Source organism: Podarcis vaucheri, assembly GCF_965113315.1.
Source record: "Podarcis vaucheri genome assembly, chromosome: 11".
NCBI classification, from domain to species: Eukaryota; Metazoa; Chordata; class Lepidosauria; order Squamata; family Lacertidae; genus Podarcis; species Podarcis vaucheri.
Window position 1 is genome coordinate 10,372,800 of NC_138749.1, and position 16,606 is coordinate 10,389,405.

The 16,606-nt window shown below is 40.6% G+C and overlaps 1 protein-coding gene across 5 annotated transcripts in view; it reads right to left on the minus strand.

The window, feature by feature from the left end:
* SMAD2 (SMAD family member 2) overlaps window positions 1-16,606 on the minus strand; it is a 39,672-nt gene that overhangs the window by 22,745 nt on the left and 321 nt on the right. For 2 of the 5 annotated variants that reach the window (XM_082242074.1, XM_082242070.1), the window contains exon 2: window positions 3,466-3,750. In XM_082242074.1, coding sequence (XP_082098200.1) covers window positions 3,466-3,701 — 236 coding nt within the window. In that variant the 5' untranslated portion in view covers window positions 3,702-3,750. Of the gene's footprint in view, window positions 1-3,465; window positions 3,751-8,562; window positions 8,713-15,842; window positions 15,912-16,090; window positions 16,403-16,606 lie in introns of those variants that run through there. The other 3 variants (XM_082242071.1, XM_082242073.1, XM_082242072.1) reach the window with 3 other exon arrangements.

Genomic DNA, 16,606 nt, shown 5'->3' on the forward strand with positions numbered 1-16,606 from the left:
TCAAATTAAATTAAAACCGGATTGCCAAATATACAGGAATTTCAGATGAACAATGAAATAATTTTTTTTGCAGCAGGGTGTTAACGTAAAATAAAATTTCTACATGGTTTTGTACAGCTGACATTACTCCTCAAAAGAAGATAAACTGTGAAGTCAGTAGTACATGTGGGAAATGTGGGAAACTTGCATCGCTTTTCCTTTTCCTTCACACATGGGAGTTATACAAACACTATAGCTGGAAGAAGTCTGTAGCTCAGACAAGATGATTTGATACTCTATACTACCAACCCTTTATATACTTTACTTGGGCATTTTAAAGGAGTTATAAGATGTGAACATCTGGAGTTAGTAAGAAACCTCCTAACAGCAACAAAGATAATTATACCTACTAAGTGGAGACCATATAGTGGCATATAGCCTCAGTGGTTAAGTTAATAACCTTTGTTCATTTGAACAACTCTGGATATCAATTATTTATATTAAAATATAACGCTGATAACAAGTATCTACCTTACTGGTGTGAAATATTGTTAAGATCCAGATTAACAATCTCTCTCTCTCTATATATATATATAGTTACTATGTTTGACTGTTATATATTATGAATTTATTATTTTCTTGGTATAGTTTGTTTTGTATATCTATAATTCATTAAAAATCAAGATTAGCTGGCTCAATTATTGTTAAAGATGGTCAATTGTAATGAACTTATGTAGTAGTTATTGCAGGTTTTTTTGTTATTGTTGAATTCTAAATAAAGTAGAGTTTTTAAAAAACAAGATTAGCTGGCTCAGCTATGAAGACAAGGTTATTTTAATTAGGCTCTATGATGGTCAGTTCAAGAAAATAGTTCAGAGTACAGTTTGGCAGAATCTCAGCTGTTGATTAAGCATCCTGTATTAATAATAATAATAATAATAATAATAATAATAATAATAATAATAATAATAATATTTATATCCCGCCCTCCCCAGCCGAAGCCGGGCTCAGGGCGGCTAACAACAATAAAACAGTACAGTATTATCTGATCTTTCCCCTTTAAATTAAAATGCAGTTATTTTAAAACCTTTTTTGTGTTCTTCAAAGGCTCTGGATAGGAGTTTCCATCTAAGTTGAAAGTGAACGGGGGGTGAGAATTTGCAAGAACTCTGGAAACAGTTTTCCAATAAATAGCTTGAACCTTCAGGAGATAAATAAGCAACTTTGTGTTTTATCTTCACTGAGCAACAGCATATGACTTGTTTGTGGCCACATTTGAAACCCTTGGTTTGTTTTCCATGTTAGACTGAAGTTCTGCAATTGGCTTGATGTGAACCATATGACTGATTGCTAATTATGTCCCATAAATCTGTCTTTTAAATTTAGAAATGGAAAACCAAGAGTAAGATTAATTAAATTTCCAACTGCAGCTACCAAATGATCCACTAGTGTCAACAGGAGGGCAAAACATGGAAGAAGGTGACACAGAGAAACTCTATAGAAGTAAGCAAATGAGCCAGCAGCTTTATTGACTTTGTGATGTTTGGGTTACTTGCTTGCAAAGGAATTAGACTAAGATCTCAAGCATAGAGCTGTCAAACATATGGTCCAAGGACTGAATCCATTTTTTTCTACACCATGGACTTTGGAGACTTTGCCAGCTCTAATTTTAAAAAAGCAAGATCACTCCCATATGTTAAATTGGGAGTCTTAAGACCACATAAAAATGAAGGCTGGAAGAACATGCCACCCTACAGCATTATATTAGTCTTTTGAAAACAGAATTGGTGGTTATTATTGTACTTGTCTACATTTAGAACAAAAGAACTGATTAGGGATAGTCATAGGTCTAGCCCAGGCATAGGCAACCTCGGCCCTCCAGATGTTTTGGGACTACAATTCCCATCATCCCTGACCACTGGTCCTGTGAGCTAGGGATGAAGGGAGTTGTAGTCCCCACACATCTGGAGGGCCGAGTTTGCCTATGCCTGGGCTAGTGTCTCTTCAAGGAAGCCATGTTTCTGGCTTACCACCTGTAGTGGCTAACAAACCTGTGCCCAACATAAATAATTCCATGGCATGTAATTCCATAAACTAGGATGTTTTAAAGTTAATTTCTATGTCACTCATCATGATTTTACCATACTCCAGTATCATCCACTCCACTTATTTATAAAATTTTGAAGGTTAAAATTATTATTTAAATAATTTGTCCAGTAAATAACAGTTGTAATAAATCACATCAAAATGCAAAATATTGTGCATCCAGATTTAACAGTCTTATGAGCATCTGGGCCTACTGAAACCCCCCGCCCCCCAAAGTGCTATTTAAATCCTGAGTGGGTTGCTAGAAGAGGAATACACCTTCTGATAAACAGGCAATCCTCGTTTTGCGTGGGATATGTTCCAGACCCCCACGCATGTTGGTAGGGCCCGAGTAAAGTGTTCCATTCTTTTAGTAACATTTTCAGGTTCAGTGCTGTGTGCACATGCGCAATCACACGTCAATTGGAAGCGCATAAATCAATCATTGCCTGCACATTTACCCTTCAACCATGAAGAATCCTTGCCACTTGTTTCTATATTTGTAACCTTTTAACAAAAAGGGCAACAATGTTTCCAAAGAGCTTTTTATATATCCAATAACATCGTATCAATGAATTAATCTTGCCTACATTTTTAACAGCCATAAATAATTTGTAATATAAAAGAGGAAACAATTCCTTTGCAGAAACAACGGTGCCTCTTCCTCAGTAATACCTGATAAATATATAGATGAACAATTGTCTAAACAAAATTGTATACCAATTTACTCAACCTGGGCTAACACAGTTCCTTCTCTTCTACTTTCTTAACTTCCTTTTATAGTGGACTTTGCATTCTAACAATGCTAGCACCTTAGTTATACTTATGACCTTCAACTGCTGTGAGCGTAACTTTAAAATGTGTGAAGTCATGAAGGAATCCGATCCTGGTGGATACCTGTGCTGCAAAGAATACTTTCCACTTCACCATACATGAAGCTTTCCTTTCTTATGCTGAGAGCACCAGAAGGATGTTCCAGAAATCCAAACACAGGACAAGCAGACATTCTGGAACCGAAACAGACAAACTAAGACCCATTCATATCGTGAAAATGTAGTTTTATACCGCTGAAACAAGACCAGTGCATAAAACTTTAGGATGGCATTTACACATGGCTAGCAAACTGAAGTGTTGACCGAGGAAAGAGTCAGTTAATGTGTCTTTCTAGGAATACACATGTCGGTAGAGCAAGAAATCTAGGTAATACAATTTAACTATCCCAGCTACTTCTTAGAAAGAAAATGTAGTTAGCTTAAAATACAGGCAAAATAAGGAAAGTAAACCCATGTAAAAAGGTATTTGTACCATTAAATACCTTGCTGAAGGACTTTTTATTTAGTTTAAGACTTAAATTGCTGTTTGCTTTGGCACTGATTTGTTTCCGATCTATAGAGTTCTTACCTTGGTATTGTAACACATTTTGTATTGCAATTTTGAGTGGTGATTGCTTTTTCAAGCTCATCCAGTTGTCCTGTCTTCTTGAGCTTCTTCACCAAACTTTTCACTGCTTTCTCACACCATTTTTCTTCCTGACCATTCTGCTCACCCCCACCAGCACCTCCTGAACCAGTGGCAGACTTCTTCCATCCCAACAGTCTCTTCACAACAGGTGGAGTAAACGGTAATATAGACGACATGGCCCAGATGTGGCTCAACTTATGCAATGGTTTAGCTGCCCTTTAGAACCTATGGAAAGAAGAAATCTATTAGAAGGTTTAAGGAACAACACTGCCTGATCTTTCATCTAATCTAAACAGTTCTGACCACAGTACTTCTCTTTTAAGAATGAGCACCCACATTCCCATTTGCACCTGCTTGCTGAGGCTTAACTTCAACTGAAACCAGGAGGATATGCAAGAGCCCTATGCATGCTTTAGTCTACACAATTCTGAGGGGTCTTACTCCACAGTAAATGGGCATAGAACTGTAGCATTAATTAGGCATAACTCATCATTCAGTTGTGCCTAGAAAATGTATGCATGATTTGCTACAATTCACCAATCCTTGTAAACAAGTTCCAAGCAACATCCTATGCATCACTGCAAGCAACAGATTTAAGCAGAAATTCTAAAAAATTACTTTTCCTGAATTTCAGCTTATCACGTCTATTTTGCAACTAGGGGAGACAGATTTTTCCTTTGAATTGGTGTTAAAAATACTAGAATGGTATGGCAAAGGTGTCTTCTGGTCATTCCAATACATGTTGGGAAGTTCTTTTTATACATTTTAAATAAATTTTAAAACTCAAGAGTAACAGGGGGGAAAGGTTGCCCATTTCTGTGCCGAGGCCAGCTACAAGAGTGCTGAATGTGTGCATAATGCTTTGTCACAGCGCAATGTGCTAGTCCATTATCAGAGTCTCTGTATTCATTTTACTGATTACAAAGCTCAATCAATGAGGATAAGTCTGAAAACAAGTTTCTGGTTTTCATGACTGCAGTTACATTTGATTATGTGCAATCTTTGCAAACGGTTGCAGTGTCAAGACACCACAAGCTTCTACACCTTCCTCACACATCTCTCCTGTTCAGAGTTTATTAGTTGTTTGCCAAAAAAATTCAGGAGAAACCTCAGCTATTGGGATTTAAATAGAGCATGGAGATCTGGTTTATTCACACAAAAATAGAATGCAGAACTCAGTCCCGAGGACTAAGGTTTAATTAACTGCAGAATAGGAACTCTGCTGTATAGCACTGAGAATTATGCAATTGCTCATCCTTCTTCACCACTCCTTTGGCAAGCATGGCAATTCCCTGTTTTCCTCTTCCTCTTGAAATGGGGAGGGGGGGGAGAAAGGATTGGCCCAGGGACCTTGCATCTATGTCTCCCAAGCTCAGTGTAAGGAGAGGTACAAGATCCCGCATCTTCCACAATCAAGACCACATGTTTTTGTGAATGTCTGATTTTGTGAATGTCTGATCTGTGGCGACATCTCTTTTATTCCTGCCATTGGGGTCCAGCACGTCCACTCTATTGGATTGCAGAAAACATTTGTATCATGAAACCTCCTGTCATCACCCAAAACTACACAGGGGTAGGTGCATTCAGAGTAAAAATGATGTTTACCCTTTAGTAAAAGAAAGACCCTTTAGTAAAAGAAAGCAATGTCTTTAAATAAGAGATTTCTAATAAATTTTGTTTTATCTTTTAAAAAAGAAGGGGTGGGTGGAAGGAAATCTGTTTTTCTAACGTTGAGGAAGAAATGGACTCTTTCTACTCGGCTGCTGCAGGTGACTCTAGAAAAGCTTGAACTTGGTATTAGACAAAACAGTGCCAAATCAAGCTTGTGCCCTATTTCTCCTGCAAGTGCTCCAGTAATAGGGCGAAAAAGAAAGACAGAAACAGAAGGCCCCAGCTTGCACTTCTCTACACAAGCACGGTGAGGAAAAATGGAAGTTGGGAGAAACCAGCAGTATGCTGAACGGAAGGGACCCCTTTGTTCAGGATTCTCAGCTAAAGCATCCACACCAGATGGCCTTCCAACCTCTACTTAAAATGCTCCAAAGGGAAGTCCACAATGTCCCAAGGAAATCCACTCCACTGTCGAACAGCTCTTACTGTCATAGTTCTTCCTGATGTTTAGTTGGAAACTCCATTCTTGTAACCAGTTCTTTTGCCAACTACATCCACTGTGCTAAGTTCTATCCAACTACTCAACTGGCGACAAACGGGGCAAAAAAGTCCAAGCAGCAAAACCAGCTCAGCTCTGACACTACTACTTAGCAAAATTAAAAGGGACAGCTTTCCTGTCTGAAGAAATGCTCTCATGCAAAGCATCTTGAACTGACTAAACACCCTGCAGTTAAAATTCCAACATAAAATCAAAATGTTTATAAAGGCCTTAACACAGCTATAATGAACACCATATACTAGATTTACAATGCATCTGAGAACATGCAAAACGGTCGAGGCTCACTTTAAAGTGAGATGCAACTTGCTAATGCTACAAAGCACCTCATTTCTTCAAGGGAACTGCACTTTGCATTCTTTCTTTACCAAGATGAGGATCAAGTTTAACAGTACCATAACATTAGGAAATATGTGGTTATCTTTCCAGTCAAGACTAATTTAGGGGTTCTGTTGGGGAATTAATTCTCAAAGAACCTATTTTCATTCATTCCTGTGCTGTGGAAGAACAGGTTCCATCTATAAGTTGGATATTAATAGGAACATACAGTCATACATCGGGTTGAATGTGCTTCAGGTTGAGCGCTTTCGGGCTGCGCTCCGCGGCAACCCGGAAGTAACGCAGCACGTTACTTCTGGGTTTTGCCGCTTGCGCATGCACAGAAGCTCAAAATGATGTCACACGCATGCGCGGAAGTGGCAAAACGCGAGCAGCGCACATGCCCTCGCGTCTCACATTCTATTCAGGATGCGAACGGGGCTCCGGAACGGATCCTGTTTGCATCCTGAGGTACCGCTGTATATATAAAATGGGAAAGCATTTCAGACTCTCTATGGCTTGAACTGGGATTATGGAACCTTTGTCTTATTCAAAGACTAAATCGTTCCTCCGTCATCAGTTTGGTCACACACAGACTTCACATATGCTGTATGCTTCTCAATGATTATACAAAGGTAAGAGTCACATCAATTACTTCACCTACTTTTCGTTTCCGGAGCAGTTTGTCACTGGCATGTGGCCCCTAGAAGCTTCCTCATAAGAAACTGTGGCCCTCTGGCTAAAAAAAGGGTCCCTCCCTCCTCCCAGCCCCAGTTTAGAAAAAAAGGCAATTGGAGGGTGGACATCAGAGAGGTTTAATAAATTGTGCATGGTGTAGAGAAAGATACCTTTTTCACCTCTTATTAATACTTGAACACAGACTCATTCAATGAAACTGATGGGCAGAGATTCAGGACAAACAAAAGAAAACACTGCCTCACAAAGCACTCCCATTTATGAAATTTGCAGCCACATAATGTGCTGATTGCCACTTACTCAGATTACTTTTAAAAGGGGGTTACGATGAATTGGAGGATGTGCATCAATGGTTAAAGTCATGAGAATTATATGTGAATTCCAGGCCTTGGGTCCTTCAGATCCTGTTTATAGACTTTTCACAAGAGTGAAACAGGATGTTGGCCAAGCTGGATTCAGCATGAGTCCTATGTTCTGGACCAGTCTCCCCCAACTCAGTGCCTTCTAGTCATTTTTCACTACAAATCCCATCAACCCCAGCCACCGTGGTCACATAAATGAAGGGCAACAAGTTGCGAAAAGACTGGTTTTTAAATTTATCCAACTACTCGGTCTGTTAAACATCTAATGAAAACTGAAGGTGCCTGTCATAAATGAACGAAAAAAGGTACCACAGCAATTACACATTTCTATTAAAAACACTCGAGGCGCTGATCAGTGTTACATATTCCAATTAACAGCCAGCAATGGAATACAAAGCAGAAATAGCAAGACCACAGATACTGCATATCCACCAATAACCCAAGAGTGCTAAAAGGTCTCTAATGCTGTCTCACATTTACAGCCATATTTTTTCATTATTTGAGCTAAGGGCACTGTGCATGGGGGTTACCCTATTTTTCTCTCTTAAAATTTACACAACAACTGTCTGAGATACATTAGGCTGAGAGTGTGACCCAGTGTGTCGGAGTGTGAAGTCAGGTAACCCAGTGAGGTCCACGAACAAGGAGAACTGGAATAGCCCAACTCCAGCACCAAAAGTTAACCCATGAAGGTCCAATTAGAAAGTAAAATTTGGTATCTTGGGAAATAAAGGAAACACACAGAAAGGTTTGGAGAACATCTCAAATGGAACAAGAAACTTCATGCTGTAGGATGGATAACAAGAGATGAATAGAAGGAGCCCTTGACCACATGGGCATTCTACCAGTGTAAGTCGCATTTCCTCCCTGCTGAATATAGTGCCGGCGCATTCTCTTTTAGCAGACTCAGCAGCTTAGAAATACCCTTCAGCTGCTAAGCAGAGACAAAATTATTCGATCATTCAAGCTGCCAGAACATGAGGGCTCCCAACTCTGAAGAGCAAATAGAACATTTCTTGGATTATTATAGACCAGTGTTTCCCAACCTTCTTCCTTGTGACTGAGGCCCCCTTTCGACCTTGTTTCCTTCCTGTGCCCCCCCCCTGTCCTACTGGTAGAAAGGTAGCTATTTAAATGTTTTGTTTGTAAATAGAACATTTTTTATCTATAAGTTTTATAATATATACAAAATACATTTACATAAAACGATAGGAATATAATGAAATATTGCTGAAGCAGGGGGAAAATAGAATCAGAGAGCTGGAAGGGATCCAAAGGGTCATCTTTCTAGCGCAACCCCCTGAAACGTAGAAAACTCCGCTAAAGCATCCATGACAGATGGCCATCCAACCTCTGCTTAGAAACCTCCAAGGAAGGAGAGTTCAGAACCTCCCAAGGGAGTTCTATGTTCTATGTATTACAAAAATTAAACACTTATTTGACCCCAGTTATTTGACACCTAATAAAATTGCCTCTCTCCACATAGGTACCAACCTGAAGGCAATCCAGAATTCACTGTGGAGGCCCTTTTGTTTGTACCACCACCAAATAAAGTCCAGGCTGCAAGACTCACAACAGGACTTCTCAGTGGTGGAACCCTGATTGTGGATTCCTCTCCTCTCACTCCTTCCCCAACCTGAGGAAGGCACTGACAGCAGTTAGTTTTTGGCACCAGGACTTTTGAACTTTGAATTCTGGAGAAGGACAGATGGAGGAATGTCAGATACAGAATTAAATTCTGAATGTTAGCAGATAATTTTTTTCAATATACCATTTTATGTAGTTTTGTATGTTGAGACCTGACCAACAATGTAAATTTTACAAATAAATAAAATTAAAATTAACACCTGAAGGGTCACAGGTTAGCTACCTCTGGCTTATACAATAAAGCAAATATAATTTCTGATGTACTTCAAAGCTGGCCTTAAACTATCATGCAGATCTTCAGACCACAGCAAGGGGCCTGGCCACAAAATGTAGAAAGAGAAGGGTATAAATAGAAAGTAGCATGAAAAGGGAACTGGTTTCACTAGTGCTCTCAAAGCGTTCAAACTGCCTTTGTTATAGTAGTCACAATGTACGTCAAAAAGAGAAACCATTTGTTCACTTTTACTTCTTGGTCATTTATGGGGCAGAATGACATTCTTATCAAGTATCTATAAACCAGAACAAACCAACAACTGAAGTCAACAATTTGCCTCATCAATTCACAGACTTCAAAGATTATTATTTTAACTTTTAGGCACCTCTATTTCTTGTAGTCCACCAGAGATCACAAATACCACAACTACTTTCTACTTCATGGAACAACTAATCCTATCTCATGACTTGCAGCAATTCAGTTTAACAGGTCAACAATTACAAATATTCTAACAAAGTAAGCTTAGGTATTGTCTTGTGGATTTAGAATAGAAGTAATTAAATCCAATTTGGAAAGCAGAATTTACAGCTCACTTAGCAAGTCAAACCCCTAAAGGGATGCTTCCAATTACAGAATTTACATGCATGGTCCAATAAGGTAATACAATGTACATCTGAAAACCCTTAAATTGTTTAAACAATAGCCCAGTGTACAAAACCTGGTATAAACTTTTCTGCATTCATCTACAGCAGGCATAGGCAAACTCAGCCCTCTAGATGTTTTGGGACTACAACTCCCATCATCCCTAGGTAACAGGACCAGTGGTCAGCGATGATGGGAATTGTAGTCTCAAAACATCTGGAGGCCCAAGATGCGTGATTCACAGGCACTGTTCACATGATTAAAGGACAATACTTGATCCAGATGCCACTTTTCCAGAAGTAAGAGAGGGAACCTAGACATGGTTGTATATTCCGATACTGCCATTAAGTTTTTTTAAAAATAATAATAGTAATAGTAATAATAACAATAATTTTATTGTTTATACCTTACCCATCTGGCTGGTTTCCCTAGCCATCCTGGGCAGCTTACAGCACATATAAAAACATAGTAAAATTATATCATAATAATTATATCATTCACCAACAGTGTAACAGTAAAACTTATGCCTTTTCACATTTAGCCAACAGAATATCCACTTACACTACACTGTATTATCAATTTCAGAATACTATCACCACTTTGTGTCTATTTCCCATATTTCTCAGTACTTCTTATCAAAGCGAAGAATTCCAGGATGGCCATTAACCAGTTATCTCAGAAGTGGGGAAACAAAGCAAAGTAGGAGTGAAGTAGTGGGGAAAACAGAAGCAGATAAGTCGCAGCTGGTGTACTCAAGTCACTTCTCAGTGGTAATAAGAGAGGGAAAGGTTAGGGTGCATATTATAATTGGAATCTTGGCTCAAAATAATGAGCATCACTCTAAGGTGCAAGTGGTCAGCATTCTCTAACTCCAGACACTCACACTGTAAAGAAACTATATTTTTGGTATTGCAAGATCATTTGTATGCAAACCTCTTACAGTTTAAAAGACTTTCTTCCTCTGTGAACCAGAGTGCCATAATAAAGAATTTGTTAGTTTTTTAAAGAGCACTGACCATGCTATTCACAGGGCAATAGATGGCCCCACTGCCCATCCACATTTATTCCTCACTCTCCTCCCTTCAGCATGAATGACAATTCACAGGCCCTGCTGCATCCTATCCTCTTTCCACACTATTAACACATCCTGGCCTCTTGGTGTGACAATACACAAGAGGATGCCCCCCCCCCATCATCACAAGGCTCAAATGTTCATTGCCATTTGCAAGAAGGGTGAGGGTTTTCACTCCTGAAATTCAGTATTTATCAACTGCTGCTAAGATGGCAGAGATAAATGCAGCCCAACACAGCCTCTATCTTCCTCCAAACCCCTCAAATAACTGGAATAGAGAGGCCTGCTAAATATACTTGTAGTCACAGGATAGGCTGGCAAAAGAGCCCTGGAACAACTCAGTAAGGCCCAGAGTCCATAACAGGGATAGCTAACTTGGTGTCCTGCAACTGCTGTTGGATTACCAACTCTCTTCGTAACTGCTTATTCCTCATGCTGGGTGGGTGGATGGGAATTACCTCTGCAGGTCAACACACCAGGTAACCTCAACGCACAGTAAGTCTGACCTTTTGCACTGCATTTCTGTTGTCTACAGTGCCTACATTTAAGAATGCATGTAAAGAGAACACTCATAAGAGATATACAGTGCAGTCATACCTTGGATCTCAAACGCCTTGCGAGTCGAACATTTTGGCTCCCGAACGCCGCAAACCCAGACGTGAGTGTTCCGGTTTGCGAACATTCTTTGGAACCCTAACAACCAGCGGGGCTTCTATTTAAGTACTGAGCTACTGAAAGACCATAACTCTTAATCCTCGTAGAAGTCACGTGAATTAGGGGCCATCACTACATCCCGTGGTACGGAACTCAATAATTTAATAATGAACTGTGTGGGAAAGTGCTTCCTTTAGTTTGTCCTAAAACTAATTCAAATCAATCTCCTTGGTGATCTGAAGTTCTAGTATTATGTGAGGGGCGGCCTAAATGTGTGAACACTTAACACTGTGGGTAGTGAACACACCTTGCTGTCTGCTGCAGTTGTGAAACTACACTAAACACATGATTAAAGCAGTTATCAGGTGCTCAGGGATGTCATTACTCACAATGAAGCGAGGAAGCCTCATTTAACATGGCAAGGACAACCACACCTCCTCTAGACTCTACACTGCACAGGTTGCACAGATGTTCTGTCCTTCCAAAAGAAAATGTGGCAAAAGCCCAACTCTACTCAGATGACAAGTTTGCTTAGTGAGATCCTGTACTGCTGCTTCCCTTCTTCCCAGAGTGATCTATCTAGTAGATCAGAACAGTCTCAACTTTTATACAGCCTCTTTGCAGCCAAGTGAATACTTACAGGAACATAAATTGCACCTTATGTGATGTAAGGAGCTTTCATCTCAAAAAAGTGCATCCATATGCATAAGCAGTTACTTGATACACTATAGATGCTATGGCCTGTCGGCTACGCAAATAAAGTCTATTGATTGATATACTATAGATAAGGGATAAGCAGGTGGCAACAGCTCAGATGGGGGAGATATTGTGGTGTAGTGGTTAAGAGCGGTAGTCACGTAATCTGGGTAACCGGGTTCGCGTCTCCGCTCCTCCACATGCAGCTGCTGGGTGACCTTGGGCCAGTCACACTTCGTTGAAGTCTCTCAGCCTCACTCACCTCACTCACCTCACAGAGTGTTTGTTGTGGGGGAGGAAGGGAAAGGAGATTGTTAGCCGCTTTGAGACTCCTGAAGGGGAGTGAAAGGCGGGATATCAAATCCAAACTCCTCTTCTTCTTCTTCTTCTTCTTCTTCTTCTTCTTTTAGCCTTCTCCTTTTCTACCCCACTTGACAGCCACCCCTTCAGGCAGGAAATGAAAGGAGAGGTCTCATTTCCTGCTTCAAGTAGTGTCTACCAGGTGTGAAGCCACGCCTCTGCCATAGCATTTGACAAGGTCCAACCACCATATTAACAAAATTTCGTTGAGGAAACAGCATAGGTTGAGCCAGGCAAAAATTAGTTCAAGCTAACTGTTCAATTCTTCCCTAGCTTTCTGCCAGTGGGAGATCCAGATTCTCTTCATCCGAAATCTGGGACTGGGTGGCAGTGATGGGCATCACAACAAAGTCTTGGGTCACCAAAGAGCTTAACTGTGCAAAATCAGCTCTGCAAGTGAAGAACTTTGCCATTCTTGCCTTGGGCTGTGTTTCCCAACAAGAGATAGCCACAACAAATGCCCCCTTGTTACTGGCGATGCATCAATGACAATCAAATTGCTACTGTGTCAGGGCAACAGCCACTCCCTTGATTTATTTGTAACTGTACATAGTGCCATTTTGGGGGGGGCGGGGGGGGACGACGACGTACCATCACCATTTGTTTGATACCTCTAGCGTTTGGCTACATATCTAAACTACCACTACATTTCCAAAGTCAGACATGCCAATATTCCTACCAAAAAACACTTTGATACTTGGCAATGTGAACTATGCTATTAAACGACTAGTGGCAAATATGCAACACAGTAACTACCAATACAGATTCTTCAGTATTGTGCCTAAATGCACCATAGATGCAGACAGTAATGCTCAATTACCTTTTTTTTGTCCTTGGAAATACAACATATTTAAAGGAATGTGGACAATCTCACTGTATCAGTAAGAACAATCTATTGTCTCTTAATGGTTCTCTCTCATTTAGAACCAAACAATCTCTTCTTATAGTACTGACTATATGGGTTTGTAATATCTTAAGAATTTCACATTGAACTTCACATTGAAGCAGCTCTCTGGATAGACAACTGCCATCTGAGGAATTTAAGAGTACTGGTAAGATTGCAAATTTAGACTTCCCATCAAGTGCAGAGTAAGAAGTCTAGTCTAATAACCTCCTCTTTCCACAGCACTTTTTAAAATACACAGGTGTCAAATACTGAAGTGAGAGTCATTTTAGCTAAGCTCTTGCGAGTAACTGCTTGGAGGAGGTGCAAATTCACACATGCCCCCTTCTCTGACATTATACTGCTCAGCCAAATAGGCCTCTCACATGAGCATTTACTTGTGAGAGTGAGTCAGTGAAGATGAAACTTGCAAAAGTCTAGGTAGCTCAGTATTTCTCTTGAATCAAGAAATGCAGAAGATATCTCTGTAGTTAGAACAAAATTAAGAACAAGAATTGTTTTCCCCACATTATTTTACTAAATCCATTATTTGCTAATGAAGAGAGCAGTAATCAGCTCCTTAGGTTGCAAGCTCTGACCCAATCCATTTGTAAAAGCATCAAATACGAACATGCAGTATAATCCTTTTGGCACTCATAAGGACATCCTGGAAAAAACATTTCCAACAATCCTGAATACATTTCAATCTAAACTAATAAGTGAACATAGGCATATAGATTGAAATTAGAATCTTACACATTTTGACAGCTAAGTAAGAGCACCCCAAAATTTAAACAGAACACCTGACTCCTGCAACTCAGGATTAGGTAGCGTGCTGACACCTGGTCTCAATTCCCAAATTAACAACAGATTAAAAACAGATTCTCCTCATGGCCTGGGGCAAGTCTACTAAGGCTTCAACTATCAGCAATGCACCTTAACAGGGTTATTGCAAGGTCAAGCAAGCATTTGTCAAATACTTTTAATGTGTGAAATACTATTTTAAAAACATTCTCCTGCCCTTCAGAGTGCACAAAGCCAATACTCTTGTGAGAACAGAAATTTCCAGAGGAAATTATGAAAATTTACAGACTGGGGGGAAAGCAGTTCACCTCATCTTCAGACAATGCTGTCTTGCAAACACACCTAGGAAAGTTAGAGCGCAAATAAAGATTTCCTAGCCCACATTGCCTAATAGGCCTAGGTAGTCCCTTTCTATGCATGTTGGCTCAAAGTCGATCTCACCAAGTTCAGTACTTCCAACTTAACTAATGTAAAGCTTCACAGCTTAGTGAGTACTTTTAACAAGACAAATAGCAACTTACAAATAACATTAAGGCAACCTTGTAAAACCACAATACATCACCTGCTTTTTGCTATTAGAACTCATTTTAAACAACAGAGGACTTTCAAAAGATTACTTCCACTCCAATGCAAGTCATTCAGTTCTTCTGTACGTCCCTCACTCCTTTGCCCAGCATGCCTATTTAAATTAAATTCTTTCAAACAGATGTTTGCTGCTTGCTACATGAGTGCATAACATGTTCACAACCTTGATCACAGCAGGTGCTCATAAGTGTGTTTTTCTAATGCATGCACTTCTGTATTTTATTTACTGGATTTATTTATATCCTGCCCTTCACCACACAGCAATTCCAAGGCAGGTTACAGTAAAAGTAAAACCACAACAGCCATTAAATAACAAAAATAAAAATTTAAAATTCACAGCACATAATACTCAAGCTGTTCCTGCAACAATACACGGCCGCAAACTCACCTCTAATCTCATACTTAGTATGATAATCAAGACTTTGTACTGCACAAGGCAGACAAATTACTCTGGAGCACAACTTAGCTCAACAGAAATGCACTTCAAGTACATTACCTTTTACAATCAGAATCAGCCTTTCCTGTATTACAAGAACAAATCTAACCCACTCAGCAGTAAGTTAGCCTGAAGAAACTCACTTGTGTATGACCCAGCAGCCTTGACAAGAACACCAACAATTCCCAGAAGCCTCCCATGTTGACTGTCATGGCATACAGTGCTGCGCATCCCAGTCCCAATCTTTTACACATCAAATGATGTACACTGCCTTTTACAATATGGTGTGCCTGCAGATGTGACCAGCATCATATTGTTGGTTCTTTAACACACCTCGTTTCAGAAAGCCTCAGCTTTCAATTTTACAACTTGCGATTAGTGCAAATGGCAAAGTGCTCAACTTCTGTGTTTGCAGAATGTATAAACACTTGTCCTAATCTTGTTTTTAATGGAACCCTGGAGATAAAAGCCATAGAACTCATTTTCTCTATTTAAAACAAAAAAGTTTCTTCCAGTAGCACCTTAAAGACCAACTAAATTAGTTCTTGGTATGAGCTTTCGTGTGCTGCTTTTTGTAGCACAAGTTTGAAGTAAATACTTTATTCTACTAAGAAGAATTGTGGGAGGGGGAATTTCACCCTTTTCACCCCGACTGCTAAAAAAATGTTGATGGGCTTTTGCTAACTCTTCCCTCCATCCCTCCACTCCAACAACAGAAAGTGTACACAGCAATCCTTGGCATACTGAGAAGTCAATCTGTGCAACCTTTTAAAATACGCACATGGTTGTAAGGAAACACAGAATTCTGCAGCCGCTTGAATTTGCTTGCCTCTTACCCAACTAACAGCATCTAAGGGAGAGAGATAAAGAATAAGTGGGTAATCCTACCCATGTTTACTCAGAGGTAAACCCCATCAACTTGCGGCGGAACCGACTCCTTAGTAACTGCGCCTAGGGCTGTAATCCTTTCATGCACACATTACTCAGGGGGTGGGGAGGGGAAAGCCTGAAGTCGCAACAGGGGCTTACTTCCGAGGAAACACGCCTTCCGAGGTCGGCGCTCGCACAAACTCCCCGCGTCCACCAACTCCCAGGCACGTCCGCTCAGCTGCTGCTTTGCTTTGTTTTCGAAGTGGTGGGGCTCGAGGACTTGTTAACCCCTCTCCTCCGGAAAGTTAAAAGAACACAAACACACACACACACACCCCTCACTTGAACTGGGAGAGGACCCCCGGCGGGTGCTGGCTCCGAAGCGCACGCGCGCAACGGGGGAGGGAGCGGAGCAGAGAAGGGGCGGCGATCCCACGCGCGTTTCCCACCTTGGGAGTAATGAAAAAGAGTGGGGGGGGGGAGCTGATTGAATAGAAGGGGGTGCGTGTGTGGCCTGGCTGGCTTCCTTCCTACTAAGCTTGGTCAGAGGAGAGGGGGGGCGCAGAGTACCAGCAAACAATCCTCCTCCCTTCCAAAGCCCCCCCCTCAGAAGGAAAGTGGGGTCTTTTGAGGGGCTGGGGGGGGCAACACCATCACCTTCCTCCTTCTCCCCTC